Source organism: Tympanuchus pallidicinctus, unplaced genomic scaffold (assembly GCF_026119805.1).
Source record: "Tympanuchus pallidicinctus isolate F22 unplaced genomic scaffold, pur_lepc_1.0 scaffold1, whole genome shotgun sequence".
NCBI classification, from domain to species: Eukaryota; Metazoa; Chordata; class Aves; order Galliformes; family Phasianidae; genus Tympanuchus; species Tympanuchus pallidicinctus.
Genome location: NW_026294618.1, coordinates 47,242,867 through 47,268,243, shown reverse-complemented (window position 1 = coordinate 47,268,243; position 25,377 = coordinate 47,242,867). Strand labels below are relative to the sequence as shown.

The 25,377-nt window shown below is 38.3% G+C and overlaps 1 protein-coding gene across 2 annotated transcripts in view; it reads right to left on the bottom strand.

Annotated features, from left to right (window-relative positions):
* SLC35F1 (solute carrier family 35 member F1) overlaps positions 1 to 25,377 on the bottom strand; it is a 233,560-nt gene that overhangs the window by 31,659 nt on the left and 176,524 nt on the right. For both annotated transcript variants that reach the window (XM_052671701.1, XM_052671695.1), the window contains exons 3-5: positions 17,571 to 17,698; positions 6,347 to 6,506; positions 1,686 to 1,842 (exon numbers count right to left, since the gene is read on the bottom strand). In XM_052671701.1, coding sequence (XP_052527661.1) covers positions 1,686 to 1,842; positions 6,347 to 6,506; positions 17,571 to 17,698 — 445 coding nt within the window. The remainder of the gene's footprint in view (positions 1 to 1,685; positions 1,843 to 6,346; positions 6,507 to 17,570; positions 17,699 to 25,377) is intronic.

Here is a 25,377-nt window from a genome sequence, read left to right as displayed (position 1 = left end):
GGATCAATGGAAAACTGTTCAAAAAGTAGTGATCAGCAGATTGACAACTTCTGACAACTGAGTAACGTTATCAATGTAGGAGATTGGATGGAATGCACAGTCACCAAGTTCACAGAGGACATCCCATGCAGCAGATATGCTGCCATTCAGAATGACCTAACAGGCTGGATAAATGGACTGGCAGAAATCTGATGAAGTTCAAGAAAAGCAAACATGAACTCCTACATCTAAGATGAAATAGCCCCATGCAACCAGTACAGGCTGGGAGCTGACTGGACAAGAAGCTATACTGTAAAAATCAAGCTTGGAGTCCTGGCGTACAGGAGCCAGCAATGTGTTGATGTAGCAGAGAAGACCAGCTGTGTTAGTAAGAGTCTAGCCAGCAAGTTGAAAGAAGCAATTTATGAGAGAGCAACTGCAGAAACAATTTCAGACCAATCCCTGCTTTGCGAATGCCAACCAAACTTTGACCAGTGCTTTTCCCAGCATGCTGGTAAAGCCTTATTTCTGAGACATTCTTCCCCCTAGGAAGCTTCCTTAAAGCTTTCAGCAAAGAAACGGCTTTTGGAGTTTCTTTCCTATTGAGTCCTCTGTACATGAACATACCTTGTGCCAGCACCAGATTCTTCTTCCCAGACAAATAGATTATAGACACTTAATTGTGTCTATCTTCAAGAAGAGTTGAAATGGTACTATAATTAAATTTAGGAATATGAGACCTGTATATTACTGTTTAAATGCACAGCAAAACAAAAGCACTGCTTGATAACTTTAGAACAAGCCAGTACCTACATACCATGAACAATTTAGGTAACAAAAATGCTTTACCCAAAACATGACATTTTAAGTCATGTTTTCAGATTCTACATAAACATAATAAGCTTTCTATCTAAAGAAACAGAACTAATTAAGTAGAAATCAATGGGCCATTTCTTTGATGAGTCTCAGTTCTTAAAGCTGAATAGCTCAGATGTGCAGGCAAATAACTTGTTTTTGGCTAATATTCAAAAGCTGTTGGGTATGACAAGTGCCAGTGACAGATCTCCATAAATGTGTTGATCTTGCAGCGTGACTTTTAATACAGGCATATTAGGCACAGTGTCGCAATACTGGCAGTGAGGTACCTGCTCATTAGGTACATGTGGATATGACTCCAAAAATCCATGTGCCAATCTACTGAGTGCTAAGTATTTTAAAGTGAAAAAGCCAATTTCTTAAGGACATTTTCATTATTTCTGCCGTATCTTTCTTAATTACACAAAACAAATCAATCAGTAAAATCTCTTCTGACTGCATATGTGTTTTTCAATCTAAGTAACTTCTAAAAAGTATGAAACAGAACTGTAGAGGGCTGTAGAGAGTTTCCTGTTCACAGACCAGAGCAATATGTGAAATATTTATTTGTCTTCAAGCAATACAGGATAAGGATGTGTTTTCCCCCTCCTCATGGGACTTTCATACGGAAAACCAGTTATTGAATTAAAGTACTTAGCTACATATATATATATATGGATGGATTTGAGTACAAATCCAGCTATCTCAGATATCAAAAACAATTTCCCAAATCTGCAGACACTTACTCTACACAGGAAATGGCTACCTTTGAAGAGTAGGGCACAGTACCTCAAAGGAAGCCAGAACTATACTTATTTGAATGACCTTAGAGTTCAAACCTGCTCACTTACAGCTGGATTCCACTGAAGAAGGAGCCAAAGAGTCCAATCATGCCCAGGAACTCCACCCGACTCAGATTTCGGACAATATACTCTTCACAAACGTTTGAGATGCCGTACAGTGTTGCTCCACCCAATACTAGGAGATCCCCTATCAGTTTATTTTCACCTAGGAATAAACAGGGGAAAAATCAGAACATGTCAAAACAACCTTTTGTCTAGAACTGTTGTAAGTTCTGCCCCGTAGATATGAATACGCAGTCACAAAGTAGCTCTTATCTGAATCAATAAGATGAACACAAATGTTCTGTTGTAACAGTTTTCATCCAATTATCACAAGAAAATCTAGCAGAAATGAAGCAAGAATTTTATCTTTTCTGTAAGAAAATCTGAATGTAAAGAAAAACTTATGAAAACTACAGAACTCTTCAGTGATCAGTTCTTTTAATTTTATTATTTTAACTTTTATTTTTTCCAGGTGGAATGGGACAGTTTGCATCTCATTTTGAAATCTAAGCAAAAACATCCCTGGCATTCAGTTGGGAAGCCAACAAAGAATTTTATGTACCTGTGAAATGAATGAAGAAATCATTACAACCCCAATACTGACCTCATTCTCACATGAAATTATTTGACAATAAAGAGAGAAGGAAGGATGAGGTGTAGACAGGGTGATGATAATAGAGGTTTTTTAAAAGGAGGTAAATTAACATAGCAGTACCTAATTCAAAAAATGAACAGAAAATTATATTTTCAGTACTTTAAGATATATATAACTACTAAACCACCATATTATCAAAGAATGTTTGAAATCTTTTTAAGTCTTGGGTTCTTTTATTACTTTGGGCCAGAGGGATGCAGAGAGATTTGATCAAAATTAAGTTCCAGCTTGAAAACTGAGGCCCTGTTTTTGCAGCCTGATGCATGCAATTCCCTCTGCACATAAGGCTTACTGAATGATTTCTACTAGAGTTACAGCTTTACAAAGCTGCCAGACATTGCTGCAGAACCAAAGTCAGAAAGACTGGCTATAATGGAAATTCCTTTGAAAAGGTTCTGAACTTCCCAGTGAGAAGAAATTTATGGAAATGACAATGGTCATAAAATGGTCATAGAAAAAGAATTGAAAAATCCTGTATCTTGTCTCAGAATCACAGAACCATAGGGTTTGGAATGGACCTCTGGAGGTCATCAAGTCTAATCCCCTGTTAAAGCAGGTTCCCTAAAGCACAAGAAAGCATCCAGCTGGGTTCTGAATATCTCCAGAGAAAGAGACTCCACAGCTCCTCTGGACTACCTGTGCCAGTGCTCTGTCACACTCACATTAAAGAAGGTTTTCCTCATGTTCATATGGAAGTTCTAATGATCCAGTTTGTGTTCATGGCCCCTTGTTCTGTCACTGGGCACTGTTGAAAGAAAGCTGGCACTTCATACCTGCCCTTTAGATATTTATAAGCACTGTTAAGATCTCTCCTCACTCTTCTCCAGGCTGAACAGTCCCAGGTTTCTCTGCCTTTCCTCATAAAGGAGATGCTCCAGCCCTGTCATTATCTCTGTGGCACTCTGTTGGACTCTATCTAGAAGTTCCCTACTTTTCTTGAACTAAGGAGCCCAGAACTGGACACAATAGTGCAGATATGGCCTCACCAGTACGAAATACAGGGGGAGGATCACTTCCTTCAACCTGCTGGCCACTCTCTTTTTGATGTACCCCAGGATATCATCAGCCTTCTTGGCCACAAGGGCACACTGCTGCCTCATGCACAAAGTGCAGTTCACCTGAGGATGCTCAGGTCCTTATCCACACTGCTCCTCTCCAGTGGTTCAGCTCCTAACCTATACTGATGCTTGAGATTATCCCTCCCCAGGTGTAGGTCTTTATGCTCGCCCTTGTTGAACTTCAACAGGTCCCTTTTCACTCAACTCTCCAGCATATCCAGGTCTTGCTGAATGGCAGCACAACATTCTGGTGTGTCAGCCACTCCTCCCACCTTGGTTTCATAGCAGACTTGCACAGGGTGCACTCTGTCCCTTCATCCAGGACACTGACGAAGATATTGAACAATACCAGACCAAGCACCAACCCCTGAGGAATACAGCTAGCTATAGGCCTCCAGCTAGACTCTGAACCATGGATCATGACCATCTGAGCTCCGCCAGTCAGCCAGTTCTCAATCCACCTCAGTGTCCACTCATCTATCCCACACTTCCTTAGCTTGCCTATGAGGATGTTGTGGGAGACAGTGTCAAACACCTTGCTGAAGTAAAGTTACACCACATCCACTGTTCCCCCCTTATCTACCCAGCTGGTCATGGCATCGTACAAGGGTACTGGATTGATCAAGAATGATTTCCCCTAATGTCTCCAAAATTAGTTATAAGCACCAGAAAAGTTGCTTAGGGACAAATAAGAATAGAGAAAATAATCAAAACACTCCTACTAATACTTGACTAGTCTCCAGTATCATTTGACTCAGAGACGTGGTCTCTATATAAACATTACTAGATTCAGTCTCACATTGAATTTCAGCTTTGCATACACTTCGACTAACAGTATGTTCATATTTGTCAATTTATCATTTTAAGATCTGGCACTTATTTTCCTTTTTGCAATCAGCCATGGAAGATGATGGCACATACCCTTAATTTAAAATAAGCATCAGCACTTTGGAAAACCTTACCCTTGATGCTTTTGGTGTTCCACAGTGGATCTAATCATCCCTCACTGAGCTCACTCATGTTGTATTTATTATAACCACTCACTAGCACTTTGGAGAAGTACTGCTGAAAGAGCTTTTGACCTTAGAGTTTGTCTCTGCTGAACTGCTGATACAAACAAATCATCCTTTGCATGTACGAGTCAAACACCACAAGATCGAACATTTTCACAGAAATAAGATGGCCCCAAACAGCAGCTTGTGATGGCTCTTCCCCACCTCACTGACCCTTAAAGACTGTGAGACTCAAAATTCACTGATTTCACGGACTGTGGCAAACAAGAGTCAATTCTTCTTGTTCCCTAAAATATAGGAATAACAAAGGAGTTCACTGAGGGCAAATACAAATTCACTGCTTTTGATTGTATTTTTACAATCAAAACTCCTTTATTTTGTTTGCCCAGTCCCAAGAAATAACCCATAAATGTTGTGGAACATTTTAATGTAAAGTTTCTTGAGATCTTCTGTTTTGCTGCCAATATTCATATTAATTTGCAGATTTTTAAGGCATAGTTCTACCCCTTCAGCCAATTTAGTCACAACAACTCTATTTTATTCTGTTAAAGAGAAAGTGGAAACATATTCCTATATTTGAATACATTTCATTTTGCCATTTTAAGAAGCTGCAAACTCTATCATGTGTGGCTCTGATCTTTTATGTCTTCTCTCTGTGTAGAAATAAGCACACATTCTTTCATGTGAAGGTCCAAATTAAACAGCAACAGCATATGTTAACAGATATTCTTTTTATGGGTATATTTCCTAACAGCTATATTCATGCTTTAGTAACTAATATAGCAAATAATATATGATTATTGCAGATGGACTGCGAAGTGTCAGTTTTTTTCAGCCTTTTCTGCTGATGTCCAATGCCTTGCATGCCTCTGCTGAACCACAACTCACATGCCCAAGCACATTATGCTCTAGATTATAGGGACACCTGATGTTTCTCCCAGAACCCAGGGCTGAAATCCCAGTCCCTCCAAATCAGACATTGCTAATGCAACCTTGGCTGCCTGACTCCACATATATTCTTTCCTTTATAGGTAGGGTGAAGGTATTTCTGGAGGAGAGCAACAAGCTAGAAGTCTTCAGAACAGACATAAAAAGGGACAGGGAGGTGTAATTAATACTTTACCAAACTTCCTTGTTTTGTTTAGTTGCATCTTGGCAAATGCAGATCTTAGAGTGCTTGCATTTGTATTCAGAGAGAATTTTAAATCCCAATGTATTATGTTCAGCTCACAATTCAGTGCTTTTAATTAAGGATGAAAACTGTGCCTAATTTACAGCCTTTGAAAAGAATTTTCGGCCTTCCCACATCATTTGTGTTGGCGCTAGAAATCAATGAGACAGAGGAAGTTCATCGATGAAATCTAACTCTGTCTAGTCTACATTAATAGCTATGCACACATTTTTTGTATGATCCTGCGCATGAAAAAGAACATTTTATGCACAAGAAGGTACTTCTCAATAGTTACGCACACAAATCCCAAATCTTTACTTTGAGACTGTGTTACAACTCAGTTAGTACAGTTGGTCTGGTGTATTCTAGTACCAAGCAAGTGACCTTGTCTCTGTACAAAAAAGGAGCAAAGTTAAGCAGCAGTGGACAGGAGAGACAGGATACTCAGAGATGTAGCCAATTTGGAAAGGAAGCAACTGAGATTTGCTAACTCTAAGCAGAACTACAAGCATTTAGTTTGCCCCTCAGTATAAAAGATGACATGCATTGCATGCTCAGAGCAAGTTCATTTGCAGAAGCGGTGAATTTTAACTGTTGACCCATTTTTTTTCTCTATCCCTCCTGACAACGAAGCACCCTTGAATGCTGTAGTGCTTTGGATCCATGAAGACACAGGATTTCCTGCCAACTTCCAATTTTCCATGCCCCGAACCGAAATTACAGTTTCTGTGATGAGAGCTTTGCAGTACTAGACACTAATCCTTACTCACCTGCTCCTTGCTGTCTCCCAACGAGGACATCTGCTCCTGCCATGCAGCCCATGCCCAGAATGCAGACCACGATCCCAATGAAATGTACTGCCTTATATCGTACCAGCAAGAAGAACCAGGAGAGCAGTATCACCACTGGGATAACAAAACAATCTAGGAGCTGTAAAGATAGAGAAGAAAAAACAGCAAATCAACTGCTAATATTTTGCCCTTAAATTTTAAGATAGATTTCAGAAGACGATAACGGGGTTATTAATTTAAGAACGGCACTTTCTACCGGATAGAAAATGTATAAAAGTCCCTGTGTCCAACAGGCAGATGATAAGACAATATTCTAACTATTCCACTAATCCAGGAGAGATGTTGCTAGCCATTTTAAGACACAATTGAACTGTATTGCTCTTTGATTCAGTTGCACATTCCAAATCCATGGGAAGGAAAGCTGGGCCAAAAGAGAGCCACAGTATTCTCCATCTGGTCTTCACCTCTGGTGATTAAGGGCCAGAGACAGAGTCTACTTTTCCTGCAGTCTAGACATATGCTTTGATTCAGACGTTTCAGGTCCAATTAGCAGGAATGTTCATAATACACAAGTTGGCCAGATTTTCAAAATCTGGCCATATAAATCAAGGGGCTTTTGCATGCAGAATACTTATGAAAAATCTGTCCCCTGTGGGGACTGTTAGCTTCTTAGAAAAATAGTCCCATATGCCTCTGAAGGAAAAAAATAAACACCTTGCCTGCAGTGCAAGAAGCTCAGTCTTCCTGCCAACAGACTTGGGTAAGAGCTTTCTCAAATAACTGTTATGAAATATAACCTTTAATTGGTCTTTTCAGAGATACACAGCAACAAACCCAGAGGATCCACAATTAAAAAAAGAAATACATCAAATGTTTGTAAGAGGACCTTGAGATTTTGAGATGAAATTATATTTTAGGAACTATCAGTATGTCACCAAGGAACAAAAACACCTGAGTAGAAATTGCAAAGATATTTAAATTTAAGAACATGAATCCCACTTTCTAAAGGCATACACACAATTAAGAGATAGGATTCTTCTGATTAAGAATGAGATTTAAAGAGGTGTATGGGGTACATTACTATTCAATGCCATTTGATAGAGTGGGAACTACATCTATACAGCTGCTGCTTCTTTCTAATGAAAAGATTTGGATCAAACAGTAATGGGGGAGATTGCAATTCTAGTTCCCAGAAATACTTCTGGATAGTGTGACATTGATTTTACATGATATAATTTGTTGGTTTTTTTTTTTTTTTTATTATTATCTTTGGGCCTATTATCTGTTCTTTTGTTCTCTCAGTCACTAGCCACAGTAAGGATTATCAAATAATGATCATTACCCTTTCAACTTCTTTGTCTGCTAGTGGGGCTATCTGAATAGAAATATAATTTTGAATGATCTGAATTTCAGTCAGTCTTTACCTGTGAGCTACTTATGTCATAAATACTAAATTTAGGGGTTTCACAAAAATTCAAAAGCTTTCATTTAAAAAAAAAAAAAAAAAAGTTTGAAAAACCAGAGTAAGCAATTGAATGGCATTTTTTTCAATGCTTCCTCGGTCAGTCAGTAGCAGCAACAGTCTTTAGAAGAGAAAGGATTCACCAGCAGGGCCACACAGCTCTCAGGCAGTTCATGCAGTCCCAAAGAACAGCAGAACTGATGAGGAAAATTACAAATTGGAAAGGACTATGCTGAAAGAGCATTCTGCTTTTAAAATGAGAGCTAATAATTTAAAATGCATGACAAAGCCTCTTTACAGTGAAAACCGTCTCCGCCAGTCCTCAAAATGCAGTCCTTTACAGAGAGGAGCAGGGGCTGAAAGTCCAGCAGAACTGGTGCAAGCTCCTTTGTTTTTATGTAACATCTGCTCTGCCACTGAAGAGCCTATAATATATACAGGATACAACTGACCTATCACTCAGTAATTTCTTTTTTAAAAGCGCACTTGGGAAACATGACTTCAACACCTGAAGTTTTTGTTGTTTTTTTTTTCCTAGATAGTTTGCAGCCTAATGGGATGTTTCCCTGCTGTAACCTTGTTTCTCTCTCCTGGAGGGCTCTTTTCCAGTCAGACTCAGGAGGGAAACAGTAGGGCCAACTGAGATTTTCTGACAGCTGTGGCCCTACTGGTGGCCACTGTTCTCCACCAGATGATGGCTGGGCATATAATTGCACAAAGAGAGAGACTGAGTCACTTGGGTGCCCCTGTGTGAGCAGTTCTTCCAGTCTACAGCCCAGGTGTGACAAGAGGCCAAACTGCAGGACTGAAAGGACCAACATCAGAAGCTGTGCTGCTGGGAGCATCTCCAGGGGCAGTACTCCCAGGTGTGGGCATTACATTCTGGCATGTTTATGGGTGAAACGGCACATGGCCTTCTCGTGTCACTGGGAGGAAAGACAGGCCGTAGCTAGCCAACACTGACATCACTACTGTATGAACAGCATTCTCTGCATGCTTATCAAGCACTGTGGATTTCTGAACTTCAGCATAGTTCTAACACATACCAGTAACAGATAACACGCTTGAGGGATGCTCTCTCTTCAGTGTAAACCTTGGGATATGAATCCAACTGAACACCTCTGTTCTCAATTTACCGTTCATGTCATCACACCTGTGCACATGCTTCTTGTTAGCAGCACTAGCACACATTTGCTAAAGGTGGAGGGAAGGTGTAAAGCAGTGTCTACTGATCTTGTCTTATAGCTAACCCTGAAGGTCTGTATCTATCTCATTCCTATCCACTGTAGTGCTGAACAGGTGAGCTTAACCTACTGCTAGTTTGCATTAAAGCCAGATGGAGGAGACCAAAATCTGCTACCAATAAGAGTTGCTTCTACCTGGCCCAGAGCAAGTGGCTTCTATTGAAAAGCTACTGCATGCAAACAGCTTTCCGCCTCTATTTTGTGCAAAGCTGTCAAGTGAATCTCAGTTACCACTGAACCCACCACTTGATTTTGCAAAGTCAGGAGGTCCACAACAACTTTTAAGAGCAGATTCAAGAATATGAAGATGTCACCTTTCAGCCATTAACTACCATATTTCAAGAGACAGAATGACTGTGTGGATGTTTTTAACCCCTACTGTCTGAAATACAGACCTTGTCCACCTTCTCAAGCAGGACATGGCACTGTATGTTCACTATGGGACAGACGCTCTGCTTTATTTACCCTGGGCTCATCATACAAAAAGAGCTTTTTCTTGAAATACAAATTAGGATGCTAGTATGATTTCAACAACCAGTTTTAAATAGTGGTCTCTACCTGCAGCATGTGTACTTCACGATGCAAATTCTCACTTAGTCTTTTTTAGGAAGATTTTTAAAATTCATCTAATTCCATAAATATTTAAACACACCTATGCTTTCAAGTATGTGAAATTGTCTCTTTTAAGCACTAATTTCAAGGGAAGCATGAACAGAATGTGTCACAAACCAGCAATGCTGACATCAGCTGGAAAACATCGCTTTGGAGCTAGTAGTCCAAGGTCTGAAATGTTATCTGCAGTACTGCAGCATCAATAGATAAAAACAGTGAATGCAGGTAACATCCACTGACATCACATAATTCTTGAATCGTGCCCAGTTTACACTTGAATTTAACAATGGGGCAGATAGAAACAATGGGGTGGATACCTTACCACAATGTGAGAATTAAGATTACATGGGGTGTATTGCTAGCTACTGCCTTACATTTCACTTCTCCCAGGCTATATTCACTCTGCTTTTCTTTTTCCTTCAGACATACCTGTCTAGTAAAAGAAAAAATGCACATACATTCTCCAGACAAAAGATGTGCCATCACTGATTGCCTGATGTGTGATAAGGCTTTCTTGAATTCTTTGTTGCTTTTTCTTTTGTCTGCTACTAATCATTGCAGCTAATAAAACACATTATATCTAACTGCCATTTTTCTGACTATATAGCCTCAACATTAACAAAGATAAACTATGTTTAGCTTGAATTTCATTCACAGTAAATAAAGGTCAGTCATTTACCAATATTTCTCTAGGAACAGTCTTCTATACTTTCCTTCCTTTTAATTGCTTATTCAAAAGGTACTGCAAACACCCTGCCATTATGTTAAATTAATGAATGACCTGATTTCAGTCAAAGCTATCAGATCACACAAGTTATCAGATCTCAGTAATCTAAAGGAAAACATATTTCTTATTTTGCTATGGAAAGATATTAAAACTGATATCAAAGTGTAGTGCAGACAGGTTGAACATTTTGTATAGAAGGAGGCAGAAGAACAGCTCTTTGCCTTGACCCTGCTATGTCTTTCTTACTGAGAGCTCTGAATCAGGTCACTTGAGAAGGCAGGATATAAAAACACCTTATCTACTGATACACAATTTTACAGAAACTACTTGGTAATAAGAGAGTAGTGTTGCTTTAGAGAATGAAGACTCTTATTTGATTCTTAAAGATATCACACTGCATCCATGTTTGTTGATACAAAATTGAAATTTATTTCCTCTGATTGTTTGTTAAGTACACTCACTTCTTTACACTACTGATTCACAGAAAAATACTCTCTTGCCACCAATAAACATCCAGACTCTGATCTCACAAATTCAGCAACTGCCTGCCCATATTGAGCAAGAACATGCTGCTAGTGTTTGGAAAGTGTTGCTAGCAAGCTTTAGAAAAAAGGTCTGTAATACAGAGTATGAACTGCTGATCTGTAGTCATATCAAAAAGAAAAAAGCTGGTCAGCAAACTTCCTGTGGGAGCAGCTGAGCTGAATCTTCCTTTTTAATCATTCATTGAATTTTTTCCCCCCAGTTACCAGCTCTTTTTATTTCACATTAGGGGTTTCTCATTAGTGCTGCCCTCAAGCAAATCATGCAGAGAGTCAGCTGTACCCTCTACTCAGCTTGCTCTCTAGAGCAGAGAGATCAGTGAAATCAGTGTCACAGCCACAGAGCTTTGTATTGTCGCATAGATGTGATGGCTACTGAAATTCAGCACGAGAACTGATGAGTTTAATACAAAAGCAAGTTCAGTATCCAGGAAGAGACACACCTTTCAACGAGTACTTTGCTTTTCAGCCAAAGGAAGAAATGGTTTGCCACTAATTCAAAAAAATTTTTTGTTCCAGTTTTCCCACTGCTTTCACAATCTTGCACTCACCTGATTCACTTCCCGTTACATATGCACAAAACCAGCTGAGATGTAAAACCTCTGTCTGCCTTTGGGCTGCCCCCAAACAGAAACTTTCTGTAAGGAAGGTGTGGATGCTGGCAATGCTTCTGGCAGATTTATTTTAAGCAATTCAAATTAAAAAATGAAGCACTGTTTTTACCTTTTGTGTTCAGATGCATTCCTACTTGTTATCATAAGCATATCACTTTTTTTCCCCCATGATTTATGTAACCACAGATTTAGTTTAAAAACTGTTCATTACTTCATCATACCAAAGCATAGGGTACTACAGGTTAGAAGACTGATGAAAGAATCAGTTAGCAATGTCATCTACTTACAAAACAATGTAAAAATGTTTTGCTTTCATGCTATGGAAGAAACAAGGAGACTTCTCCCAGTAAGAAGTCTCTTTAATATTTTGCTCTTGAGATCTCTTAAACTATTTTCCTTTGGGCCACATGACTAATATTTCTATAACCATTCCCATCAGCTCCATTAATTCTTTCCAGAATTTCCTCCTTTTCTCTGCAGACGCTGAAACTTCTTCAGAATATTCACTAGTGAAAGTCCTTCACCTACACCTGTCTTGCGTGCACCAACACTTGAGATGAGGATTATTATGGCTCCAAATTTCTGTGTACGTAAAAGGAATTCATTGAGGTCATATAGACATTTAAAATGACAAGTGGTGGTCACATCAACCTAGAGTTCCTCTGCTCTCAAAACTGCGTATTCTCTTTATTGTGAAACTGAACAATTTCATCTTGACTCCTCTAAAAAAAAATATCTTAGGACATACCTCTCACACCTCTTCATTCCTTTCTTCCTTTCACTACAAACACTACAGCTACGCTTATGCTATGTCTGCTCAAATACCACAGTCAAGGAAGAGTACAAGCAAATTGACTCCTGAAATAGAATTTCATTTAACCAGCTTCCTCCTTCGACTGCCTCCATCACTGGCAGAAGACCATTCTAAGACAGCAGATGGTTTCTCCAGCAGTCATATATTTCTGTAGAAAAAATTCATTTTCTGTTTTGCTTCTGTCCAAGTAAGAACACTGGAGATAGGTTTTGAAGGCCGTTTTCTCAAGTTTACCAATTAGATACTTCTCTGTCATATTGTAAGGCATGGTTTTGGAAAAGTCAGAGATAACTCCCGTAGCAAATACTCTGCTTTTGCATTGCACCTGCAAGAATATGCAAAATGGGCACAGAATGCCAAATTATCTGCTGTTGTAATAGGCACAGCTTCACTGACTTTAAGGAGATTTTGCATATTTATGTTAGGAAAATGCCTGGCTTGAGGTAAATCTTGCCATTAGAGAATACCTAGAGCTAAGCTGATTCCAAAACTACATAGAGAGACTGGGGGAGGCAGGGGGTGGAGCTGGTTTGTGAACTATGAGTGTGTAACCATTAAAAGACAGAATAACAACTCAAAATACAATAAAAAAACAAATGCCAGACACACCCCACAGATTCTCCCAGTATACACGTATACTAGGCACAACAGCATTCTGCAAACGTGGTTGACAGCGCATGTTTTCCCTCACAGCCCTGAAGCAAAACAGGAAAATATAGCCAAGCTTTCATGCATGGGGACTGGGGGAGGAAGGGAGGGAGTGGTTCTCTCTGCTTCCAAGATATTTCACATTAGTGAGCACTGGGCAAAGTGAATCAACAGCTTCAGTATTGCAAATCCCTTGCTCATCACCTCCCAGATTTGCTTCAAAATTACCTCAAATCTTCCACCTCAATGCACATCAAGTCCACGGGGACTAAAAACAAAGCAAAGTCTGCCATCCAGCACTCCTATAATAAGCATCTACTGCTGACTTCTCTCCTTTTTTGGTGGCAGTCGTTGAGGTATGAAAACTGCCACAGGTAATTGGAAGTATGATGTACTGCTGAGGCTCACGGTGATCTAAGAGTAGTTGAGAACATAAGAATCATAGTTTTATTGTCTGTCTCCTGATGTCTATAAATCCTAGCTTTTACTATCTTTGTTTTCATCATGCCAATCAAACGCTTGATTGCCTAAGGAATAAATTACCAGATAAATCACTGTGTGAAAATATAGTTCTCTCTTTGACAGTGCCTTATTTTTTGTAATACCAGATGCACCTGCTACAATTCCACTATGAAAGGCATTGCACATATAGTTCAGTGATGTCACACCACAGAAAAAGGATTGCATTACCACGAGACAGAGTAAATCAACAGCATAATATGGAGAACAGTGTATCTGCAGAAACAAAGCTGTGGGGATGAAGAGGGAGAAGGGAGGGCAGTCTGCCTCATAATATAGCTAACAGGATGAGAAAACACTTACCTGGAAGATTACAAATTTGAAAGTCAAAGTCCAAATGTAGTTTCAAACCTATTATATTATCTACCTCTAAATAGTTGCAAGAACTTCAGAATCTTTTAATTCCCTCTGGGGGAGCCAATTTTATCTGCCATGTAAGTGATGTCTCTAACAACAGTCAAAACACATTTCTTGAATAGTTATAAAAACTTCCACAGGCCTACACCAGAGCTGCGTCAAAATCAGTGAGGATAAATATGGAAAGCATTACCACAGGCAGTCCTGAAAGCTAGGTGTAGAGTTTTAAAATAAAGTCAGGTTCGAATTCTAGTATGTACTGGAGGCTTTAGTGCAGTGCTACAAACGACCTGCTACAAATGACACTGAAAGGACTGCAATAATTAGTGTAAGTTAGATAAAAACATCAAAGAGAAAATAAAAATAATTTTACAAGATTTTGGCTACCTCAGAACCAGGACAAATGCATCTGGGAGCATTAAATGTGACTGATCTCTAGGAATTCTCGAACACTGTGTTTTTGGAAGTCTAAATTAGTCCACAGACAAACTACTTCACCTTCTATGTGATGTATTCTCAAATTTTAAATGAACTCTTTAGAGGACAGTCTTCACTTACAGGATTGCTGTTCTAAGGATTTTCCTTAATGTAGAATGGTTGAGTTTCAGTTGTCTCCAGCTGAGATAGAATTAACTCAAACTCCTTATATCAGCTACTGTTTTAACAGCTATGACTATATGTAAACAGTGGCTCTACATCTGCAATTTAGAAAGCACTCCAGACTTTCTGTAAGCACTTGAGAAATGCTAAGATCGTATCTAACAAATTGAGTTCTTCAGGGTATTTTGGTGCAAAAATACTTAGCTTTTGAATTTTAAAATGGAAGTAGATGTTAAGGTGACAAGTTCTGGAAATACAGAAGCACTCTAGGCACATGAGGAATGAACTTGAAGCTACAAAGGAGCAACCTGAACTGCTCATATCCCAAGACTATGCCCTTGGCATCAGGTTAGTATATGCAGACCAAGGGGTGCTAGCTGTCTACAAGCATTTTAGCTATATATATAGAAAATCAGGTGTGGATTTTTATACATTTTTTTTTTAATTTTTCTATTAAATCTAGTTGCCCATGGATTGCACTCCAGGTACCTAAAGGATATCTTGACTTTTATCCGTAGCAAGTGACTGAAACCTTGGATTCTGAAATGTAAACAGTGCATTGGATGTCATGGTGGAACTGAGCAACAATTTTCAGACAACAATTGTACAATAATTGAGGATTTGAAATAATCTGAAGGACATCCAAAAGCAAAGGGTAGGTAACATATCCATCTGTGGCTTATGCTTGCGTGTCCTGGCTCACTGTGGTTCTGAAGGAAACTGGTGAAATATTTTAGGAAGTTTTACCAGGGAATTCTGTTTTCCCAAACCAGAATCTCTTAAAAAACAAAACAAATAAAAAACAAAACAAAACAAAAGTTTAAAGTGTCAATTAGAAAAGATTTGAGTATAAAAAAAGTGTGGGAAAGTAGGGCAAAATTTTCAGCCTTCTTCCCTAAACCATAATAAGACAGTGTCCACTGGGGGGAAAAAAAGAGGTGGAGTTCAGAACAGAAACTTCAAGAGTACAGAGAGTTTAGAGCTACTTGGAAAACGAATGCTGAGTACTCACAGTTGTGCAATGAAAGGAGAACTGTAAATCAATTGTAATAATGGTATATAATGCTTTACAGTTAGACTTTGTTTTTTGGCTGGGAGTAGCTTTTTTTTTTTTTTTTTTTTTTTTCTTCCTAAAGGCACCACAAACCCATTACATTCACTTGCTAGTTTTGTGTGATGGAGCAGGGATGTGGAAAAAGCTGTAAAACTGATTTCCTAATGAAATGGTCCATGTATCACCACTATAAAAACACTGCAAGATTTCTCATTTACTAAGGGTCAATTTCAACCTTCTAGAAAGTCTAAAATATTAAAAACTTACTTTCTCTCCATCAAAGAAGATTTGGTGTCAGTGAGCATTTACAGCCTCTTATGTAGTAGTGCTCTTGCAGAATGAGGATTTTCCTCTCCTGAAGAGAGTAGAATGTTTGCTTTTTCTAGGAGCAGCTTGCTTTTGTACATCTTTTATTTTTTATTTCATATCAGTTATACCAGTGTTTCTTCTTCAGTTGAAATAGGATGTTGTTTGTCTACAGCTCACAAAATCTGTCATTTAATTCAATGCCTGAACAAATGACCTCATCCACTAACCTATGGGTGTCCAACTTTTTGTCATGTCTGGGCCACACTGAGTGAAGAGGAATTGTCTTGTGGTGCATATAGAATATATATATATATAAATAGTTAGTTATAAATTAGTGTACATAAGCAGTGAAACTTACACATTTTTTGTTGTTTTGTCTTTTTTTTTTTTTTATTAAAGCATAAAAGAGCAAAAAATTTAAAACTATTGGAATATTTGAGCTCGTTTTTGAGAAACTAATGCATCAGTCTGGTTTGATGGCAGTGAATGCAATCATTAGTAAGCTCTCATGGTGCTCATCAGAGACTTTGATGAAACTATTCAGCAATCTTGAAACATATTCTTAAATTCCTTTATCAAAACAGAAAGTGGAACTGCATACATTTTGCTGGTATATATATATATATCATATATATATAAATATATATATATACACGATACTCTTGGGTAATATGATGTGGATAAGTCTTAAAAGTATTATCATGTTGTCTGGACAAATTTTGAAGAATTCTTAAACCAGTACTCTGACGACAGAGGCATTTGCGAATATCTCATATAAACCCTGGATTCATAGGGTATTTTTTTTTTCTATTCATGTTTCTTATTGAGCTAAACACATTCAGTATTTTCCAATATAACTTGTTCAACTACGAAAGAAATATATTCCTAATTAACTTTGGTTTTGCAGAACTTAAGAGCTGCTCCAGTATTTTACTGTTTCTGAAGCAAACTCCAGGCAAACAAGGTGCAAAATAAACTCAACACTATGTAGTGTTGCCCTGTGATTTACAGAGATAACATAAAAAGGGAGTAGGTTTGCTTTAGAGCAAGTAGCAATGAAGAATGTAATGATTTCCCAAGACAGACAATTTCCAGTCTCTTAAAAATGTTTCTGTTATTTACTTCTGTATTTAAATGGGAAGAAGGCTCCATCTTTGGTACCTATATTTAAAACATACAGGTTTGATCTTTGGAGAAGCCTCTACCATAGTTTTTATTCACTTCATTTTCAGATTTTAAGGGACACACTTTGATAGCTGCAGTTAAACTATTATATAACATAATGCATCTCTCTGCTTGTATTTCTTTACCACAGCTGCATTAGTTTTACTTAATGATAAATTTGACAATCAGATCTGATTTCAAAATCCTAAAAGAAGCGCTTACATTTTTTCCAAGTACAATATGAAGTGAGAAAAAAACATGTCATACCATCTGGAAACAGTTCCTTGAAGGAGCAAATTAAGTAATTGGGTAAAAGCGTGATTGAGTGGTTTAGCACTGATGAACAAAATGAAAGCCGCTATGTTTTTGCAGAGTTTGGAAAACACTGAGTACTAAAACTAATGCAGTATGAAAAATTATCTTATGAGATGGCATTGGAAGCACAGAGAAGATATAGAAAGAAACAACTGTCAGTGTACTGAAGACAATGGAAGCTGTTATATTACCTCAGAAAGAGAATATCCTTTATGTACTTACCTGTACACTAGTAAGAGTGGTGTATTGATAAGCTTTTACTACCAGGTAATTGGCTTCTATATCCACTATCCCCAAGATCATGTACTTCCACCATCTTCTTTTCAAAATTGCCAGCAAGTTTTCTTCTCCTGAGGTTAAAAAAGGAGAAAAGAATAATTATGTAAAAGAGGCAGATTTATGTGCACAAGGTATCTGCGTATCAAGAGAAATTATCTAGAAGATCTCTTGCAGTTACAATATGCAGTTGAAAATGCATGTATAGCTAGGTAGTGCCAGGAAATGAAAACTAGCATATCCTATTTGTCTTGCAGATATTTTACAAAACAGCTTGGCAAAGTAATTTGTGAAGGTCAGACTGTTACTTCAATTGAGACATAAACAATGCTAAGAAAAACACGTAAAGCTTGGGTAGACTTTAAATGCGTTCTTAGCTCTATTTTTATGCATGCATATAATATATATATATATATATAATATTATATATATATTTATTATTATATTATATTATTATATTATATGTAATATATATATATATATAAAATATATATTTATATATATATAAAAGAGTAAAGAATAGAGCTTCTCATTTCATACACTTACACTCTCCATACATACTGATAGATGCTCCTTGCCACAAGTGGGAGATTACCAGTATTTGTAGCTACCGTGAAATATGAGAACGATAGGATACCTTTTGGGTGGATGGCAGATCCTGATTAAAGGATAGCTATTATGACCCTAGAGGTCCAAAGTATTTGACCTGTTTGGAGGAAGGTTGCGCTGAAACAGACAGACAGTGTGACAGGTTGCTCTGCTCCCAGGACCAGTTTCTGAAGGAGCAAGGTTTGTTCTGTAATGCCTTTCATGGGAACCCTGCCAATCACCCCATACTTAATTTCTACCATGTGAAGACTGACAGAACAATATGACCTGCAGATCAAACCCACAACTTTCAAAAGGTCAAAGGAGTCTTCACGCCAGGCTAGGGATTATTATTGTTCCCAGTGCAAATGCTCATTAGTGAGGGGTAGGCAAACCTGCTGCTTATTTGCATGACAGTGGGCAAACTGATAGCGAGCTCAGTAAAGCTTTAAGTCTTTGAGAGGGTGCAGCCCTAACAGGGATCCAAGTGGGGTTGACTGTGAAAGTGTCAGAAACAGAATTTGAATTGCCTTGCAAGTTAAATAAATGCACCATTTTGAGATTTGTCCATGTTGATGCAGCCCTTCTAAGTGTTTGTGATCATCAAAATGGGAGGTGGGAAATATTGAAGAAAGGGAACATTACCATCAATTGGCACTAAAACTTGTTCAGGCTTTCCAACTCTCCCTCACCATTTTCCATCATTAGAAGTATGTTCATTCTTTGGTTCAAATGGTGATATGTGTACTATTATACTGTAAGAAATGGCAGGCTTTCTACAGTGCAGGAACAACTCAGATTTTATCAGATGCAATCACAGAAAAATGGATAATAATTTCAGCAGTTCATTCAGAATCTGAGATGCTAAATCATGGCTCTACTGAGTGACTTGAGTGGATATTTACCTGAAGAAAGCATCTGAATCATGTGACATTTGTTCATTAACAGATACTCACATATATACACACTTACAGGGAGATATTATTAGGCAACAACCTAATTACTTGCTGCAGTGATGATGACACTGAGTGTGAAATCATAAATGTTAAATCTTTCCTTCCTGTTCTTCTTTCCTTCCTTCTCTCTCTACTCTTTTTCTATTTCTTCCTCTCTCTCAACAGGCAGCGGAGAAATAGAAGAAACAAGATGCTGAGGAAGCTAATTATTATAGACTAAATAAGAACGATTCAATGGTACATTCACCCATACCCCACTGTCACCACCAACTCATACAAGAGATTTCATTAAACAGAAATTCCCTCCCTTTGTTTGTACTGTGATTCAGGAACAATGCATTTCAGACATGAAATAAAAGTAAATTTATGGATTTGTTATGATGATTTGAGCATGCAGAAAGTTTTAGATCTTTTTGTATTTTTTAGATCATTTAGGAAGGCGTTTTCAAAAAAGTGTTGAAGATGAGATGTCCTAACTCCTACTAAAATCAGTGTAATGCATGCAGATAGATCCTTCCCAGGTAATGAAACTCTCTCTAATTTTTATGCTGCCCACATAATACCTTTATAATACCATTTGAAAAACACCAACGCAATGGAAAGGCTGAAAAGGCACCTCAGTGCGAATTTTGAGAATGTTTAAAAACCAAAGATATCAAATTATCAGACAGTATTAGGCTCCCAGTGCCATTGCAGTCCCTATTCCAAAAGTGAAAATCCAACCTAAGTCTGGTGTTTTCACTAAGAACCACGCTTACAGAGCAGAAAGAAACAGCAGGCTCAAGCTCTGAACACTGTATTTGGCTAAGACTATAAACAAATATCAAGGAACATTTTGGTGCCTTTGGTTTGCCAGTGATTCCTTTTTCCAACTTCAATTTCCAACCACAGATCACTATACTGCTCAAATGTAGACAAATGAATTAGGCATGGAAAGGTATGCATGGTCATGTGCTCTGGCTAAAGGGTAAAGTCAGGGTTTCCATAGGTGGGAAATAAATCTTTTAAACTTTAGCTGACATTCATGATTCTCCCTTTTGCTTTTTCAACCCTTTCTAGGTTAATGACAGAAATAAAATAAAAAAAAAAAAGTGGCAAGTGGTGTTTTATCTATGATGTAGAGCTCTGAGATGTTCCCAGCTGCAAAAGATCAAGTTGAGCTGAGAAGGCTCTATAGAGCAAAAGGTAACGATGAAATGAATTTATGCAGGCACCATACAGCTATGACGAACATGATTTAGCTTCACAGCAAGTGTCTTTGTCTGACCCAGTGGAAAGCTGAGAGATGTACAGGCATTCAGCATGACAGAAATAAAACAGAGAATGTGTTCCTGGAAGAAAAATCTTGTGCATGAGCTGCATTTCTCTGTGGAACACAGTTAGTCTTTGCTTCCATTCCCAGGCTGTAATTCATGATATCTGGTATGTAAGAAACGTTCGGTTTCTGACGTGGTCCCTTTGTTTGGACTGTTATTAACTTTGATCATTAATGTATCAGTTGCGTAAGTATCAGCAAAATTGACCCACTCATCTGAAGCTTTACCTGAGGAAAAAGCCACACATGTTTGACTCACTGTTAGTATGAGGGATGTTGTTCACTATTCTCTGTTTCTTTAGCACTGTAATCAAAATTTATGGAGGAAATTTAAATTGCTCTTGAAATGGAGGGAGAGTTTATGCGAATAGGGCAGGGGACAGAAGATGATCATCTGCAGTGGGTGTCAATTTAAAGCTATGTACAAATCAAAAGGAGGTAGGTGGAGTCCTTGTTTGGAGATGGGGCTGAAGCAAATTCACCATACTGAAAGGCAATCATTCATAGAGAGTAGAAGGCAATGGTTTCTGTGGCGATGTGCCTGCCAGGAGAAGACCTCTGGACACTGAACACAGATGGCATCCTTAGTGAATACAGTGTCAACAGAGAGAAGAGTAATGAGACTCACAGTTAGGTAGATTAGCCTCTATTTAATTTGGGGAGACTACGACGAGAAGCTGAGGGTATCAAGAGGTTCATTCATAAGTCTACATCCTAAACAGGAATAAATATCAGTTTTGCACTAGAACCTAAAAGGGGGGAAAATCACTCAAAGTCAAAACAAAAAGAGACACTGTCCTTTTTTTTTTTTTTTTTTTTTTTTAAGTTTGCTTTGATGACAAATCACAGCAAAATTAATTAATTGAGTAATACAAGTTATAAGCCTTCTTGAATAAAGGAGCAAATGTAGATGCCTAAACCTGAACTACTTGGTAAGGCATTTAAAAACATTAGAATTATTCATCTGACATATTCCAGATGGATTGTTTAGGATGAGATAATGGGTGTTTTGCAAACAAACATCTCTCCTACTGAATGTAAAAGCAGGAGAGATTGTGTCAGATTGTGTGTTTTTGTTATTATCTGAAAAGGACTGTGACTAAGGCTTCCAGGCAGTCATAAAAACAAATAATCAAACTGACAAGCACAGGTTAGCTCGAAGGCAACATTTCCTGCAAGCCAACAGAACACACTGGTGCTGGTGAACACGTGTTTATGTGAGTGCATGGAGTAATGCCATCCAGACACTGCCATTTGCTGATGGAAACTCCCTTTCAAAAAACAAAAGCTTCTGTCAGCACTTGGATACTTTGAAAACTTGAGCTTTTATATTCAATCTAATCCAAATGTACTGTAGAGTTAAATCACATAATAAGAATGTTTTTAGATTCAGAAGTCTAACATACTGTTAGCACAGAGAAACACAAACTCTCTTTCTTCTTTAGAGGATAGGATTAAGTTTTTTTTAACCTAATTTTGCAGTGAAACACACAGTTGTCAGTTATATATATAGAGAAACCCTTGGAGTTTGGAAAAAAAAAAAAGCTATAGCTTTTTGCCTCTACTGGCTCAAATTAAAAATCAACAAATAAGCTGCTTTGTAGAAGAGATGATTTTACACCATATAACAAGGATTTACTCCTGGGGGTTTACAAAATTAAAAATAAATTAGAGAAAATTAAAAGAGGCTTTAGCTGTGCAGTGTCTACTGAAAATGCATATGTACATGTGCAAAAACACTTTCGCATTCACCCACACAGATGCAGAGGTACAATTTAAAAAAAAAAAAAAAAAAAAAAAGACAGCAAATTCCCAATTATTTGTATATAGGCTTGGGACACCAGTGGAATAACAGCTCTGTTAGACCAGAAAATAAGCATATTGCTTCTCTTTCATCTGCTGCAGTCTCTATCTTTTAATTCAAATGACAACTTGCTATTTAGATCAGGATCATCAAAGACACTAGGCTCCCCTTATACTTTGCAGCACAGAGCTCAGCAGAAGCAATCTAAATGTATGCAGGAGGCTTGCAGAGGGGAAGGTGACATAGGAGTGTGGAGAGGGAAAGCTGCCTGGTGTCCTGTTTCTGCTCTATCCTGCCGGGAGTGCCAAAATCAAGTGGTAAAGAGGCAGAAGTCTCACAGAGGATGAGGATCAGATCAGAATTATCACTGCTTTGAACAGCAACCTGAATTAAAACACACAACAATGGGCTAATTGTTTCTTCTCCGTTTTCACACATTATAGCATACAAAGTCCTGCAGATACGGAATTTCACCATTAACAGCATCACTTCTTTGCAGCCTTTGCAATCATCCAGTCTTAATGCAGGGTGAGGGATGGGAAGCAGTCAAAAGGGGTCAATGCTGTGCCGGTGTAATAGGTCTCTTTTCTGTATTACTATACTGTCTGATTACAAGGAACCACTTCTGTGCTATGTGGGTGACAGAGCACTGGCACAGGCTACCCAGAGGCTGTGGAGTCTTCTCCTTGGAGCTGTTCAAAACCTGTTCAGACATGGGACCTGGGCAAGCAGCTCTCCCAGCTTGAGGAGGGGCTGGGCTGGATGGACCCAGAGTTCCTCAGCTATCCTGCAGTTCTGTGACTCTGTGACAGGAGCAAGAAGCCTGAAAAATAAAAACTTGCTTGTTTCCTGCTTTGTTGAGTTGCTGGTTCAATGGACATAAAGCTTGTTGTAAATGGTTTTCAGCTCTCAGAAAGGTCAAAATAACTGTCTTTCTTCTGTGAGATTTTAAGTCTTTGACCCAGAATAGTTTGTTATTTCCTTAGATCTATCTGTATTACTGATAACTACTTCATGGAAGTAATGTGGCCTAAAGGCAAACCACCACCACTTAATTATTCATGCAACAGAGAAAAAGTCTTCCTTCAACCTTGCTTCACAAAGCATTTCATACACTCTGTTCACTTTATGGATGACTACTATAAGCTGCACTGCATTTGTTCTATTCAGTGCTTTCTGCAAACCGACTGAGAGCTGAGATAACCTTAATTCTTTTTGCTTTCTCCAAACACTTGATCTTATCCTGCCTGCTCTCATGCTCTTATGTTGATCTTATGATCTTATCCTTCTGCTGCCTCTCCCTCAGCGGGAAATTGGCATGTCCTGCAGATCATGGCCAGTGCGTATGTGTTGAAGTAAACCTCCAATAGATGGTGTTGCTGAAGTAGGATGCAATCACAGGACACCAGCTGTAGGCCTAGCTCAAGGAGACAGCTATGTCATGGGAATGCATCTTCACCTTCTTATGGAGTAAGCCTTACTTACCAGTCACAATCAACATGAAGTCTTAGTTTTGAAAGGGATACTATTTATTTTTGCTGCCTGTTCCAACTCTCTGATGTTTGAACATCTTCCTAGAATGTTTCCAGCTACCACACTAACACTAATTTAGCTAGTCCTTTAGAAAGAGGAAGTTCACGTAATCCTTAATTTCTAGATGTTGAGTACCTCAAACTGAAGGTTTGTCTGCTGCCAACTACTCTTGTCATTTTGAACATCCTCTCCACTAAAACACACTTAGCCAACCAGCATGGTATAACATAGCCTTCCAGTAACCATCTTACAAGCTCATCTGAAGTAAAGACATCAGTTTACATCTCTGAATACTATTTATGAATATGTAAGTTGCATGAATTATTTATCCTCTTGGATGATCTTAGGCACATTAATCACAAGACTTAAAGCTAGTGAAATAATCTTAAGAAAAACAATGTTAATTGTATAGGGCAGAGGAAACAGTTAGGATGCATAGGCTTTCTTTCTTTTCCTTTTCCTTTCATCAACTCATTATGAAGGATTGGTCCAGCCACCTACCCGCTCTGTGACATTTCTCTCCCAGAGAGGGATGTGAATAAGGAATTACCAACTTATTATTTATTATTCCTATAAAGTTTATTTCCCAAAGCATGAGATTTGCCTGAGACAATCAGAAAAAAAAAAGAATGCCAATTGCCATGATTATTAACCACCATAGATCAAGCAAATCCAACGAGTTGAACTTTTAGCCTTACTTTTAAAGGAGTAAGGAAATCAAGGAATGTGTATTTTTCTCAGCTCCCCATTAATAACATTTGAAAACAATGATCCAATTTAAACCAAATTTGACACAGGTGGAGTACAAAGCTATTAGTTCCTAGAGTTTTACCATGAATAATACTGTGAACTGGGCAGAGGAGATAAAATCTAACGCCATTGCTACCAAGAAAAGGCTGGGGAGTGAACTCACTATTAGACACCAGTGACTGAAATCTGCATCTTCTTAGGCAGCAACTCACTCAGCCCCGGGATGTAAACCCCTACTAGATCAGGCAACACAGGGGTTGGAGCTCCCAGAGCCACTGCCTTGCAGCAGGTGCTGGTGCCCTGTCCAAGCAAGGACCATACAGAACATGTGGTATATGACTAAGAGAATATGTTCTCATGGACTAAGAAACCTAAAGATAGCTATTAAGAAAGAAACTTTCCTGATGATGAATATTAAAAGATATTATTTGGTAAGAAGAAGCTACTAGTTAGTAACTGAAAAGGGGAGAATTTTCTTAGGTAAGATGAGCACTACAGGCACACAGGTACTCTATTACAATAACAATTCTTGTTAGTTTAGCAATAGTGTTGAGGGACTTAAGTAGAGTAAGATGGAAAGTGGATGTAACAGCACTGCTGGCAGAATTATGTGAAGTTAAGAGTGTTACCCATTGCCGGTGGACTGGAATACGACTTGTTAAAGTCCTAAATTAAATATTATCCCTGAAGAAATACAGATACAGATCCAAAATGCACCACGGAGGAGTAAACCCAGTTAAGAAGACAGAAAATGCAAAATGCAGGCATGGGAAAACGGGTAAATCACAATGACTTCAAGTAACACCC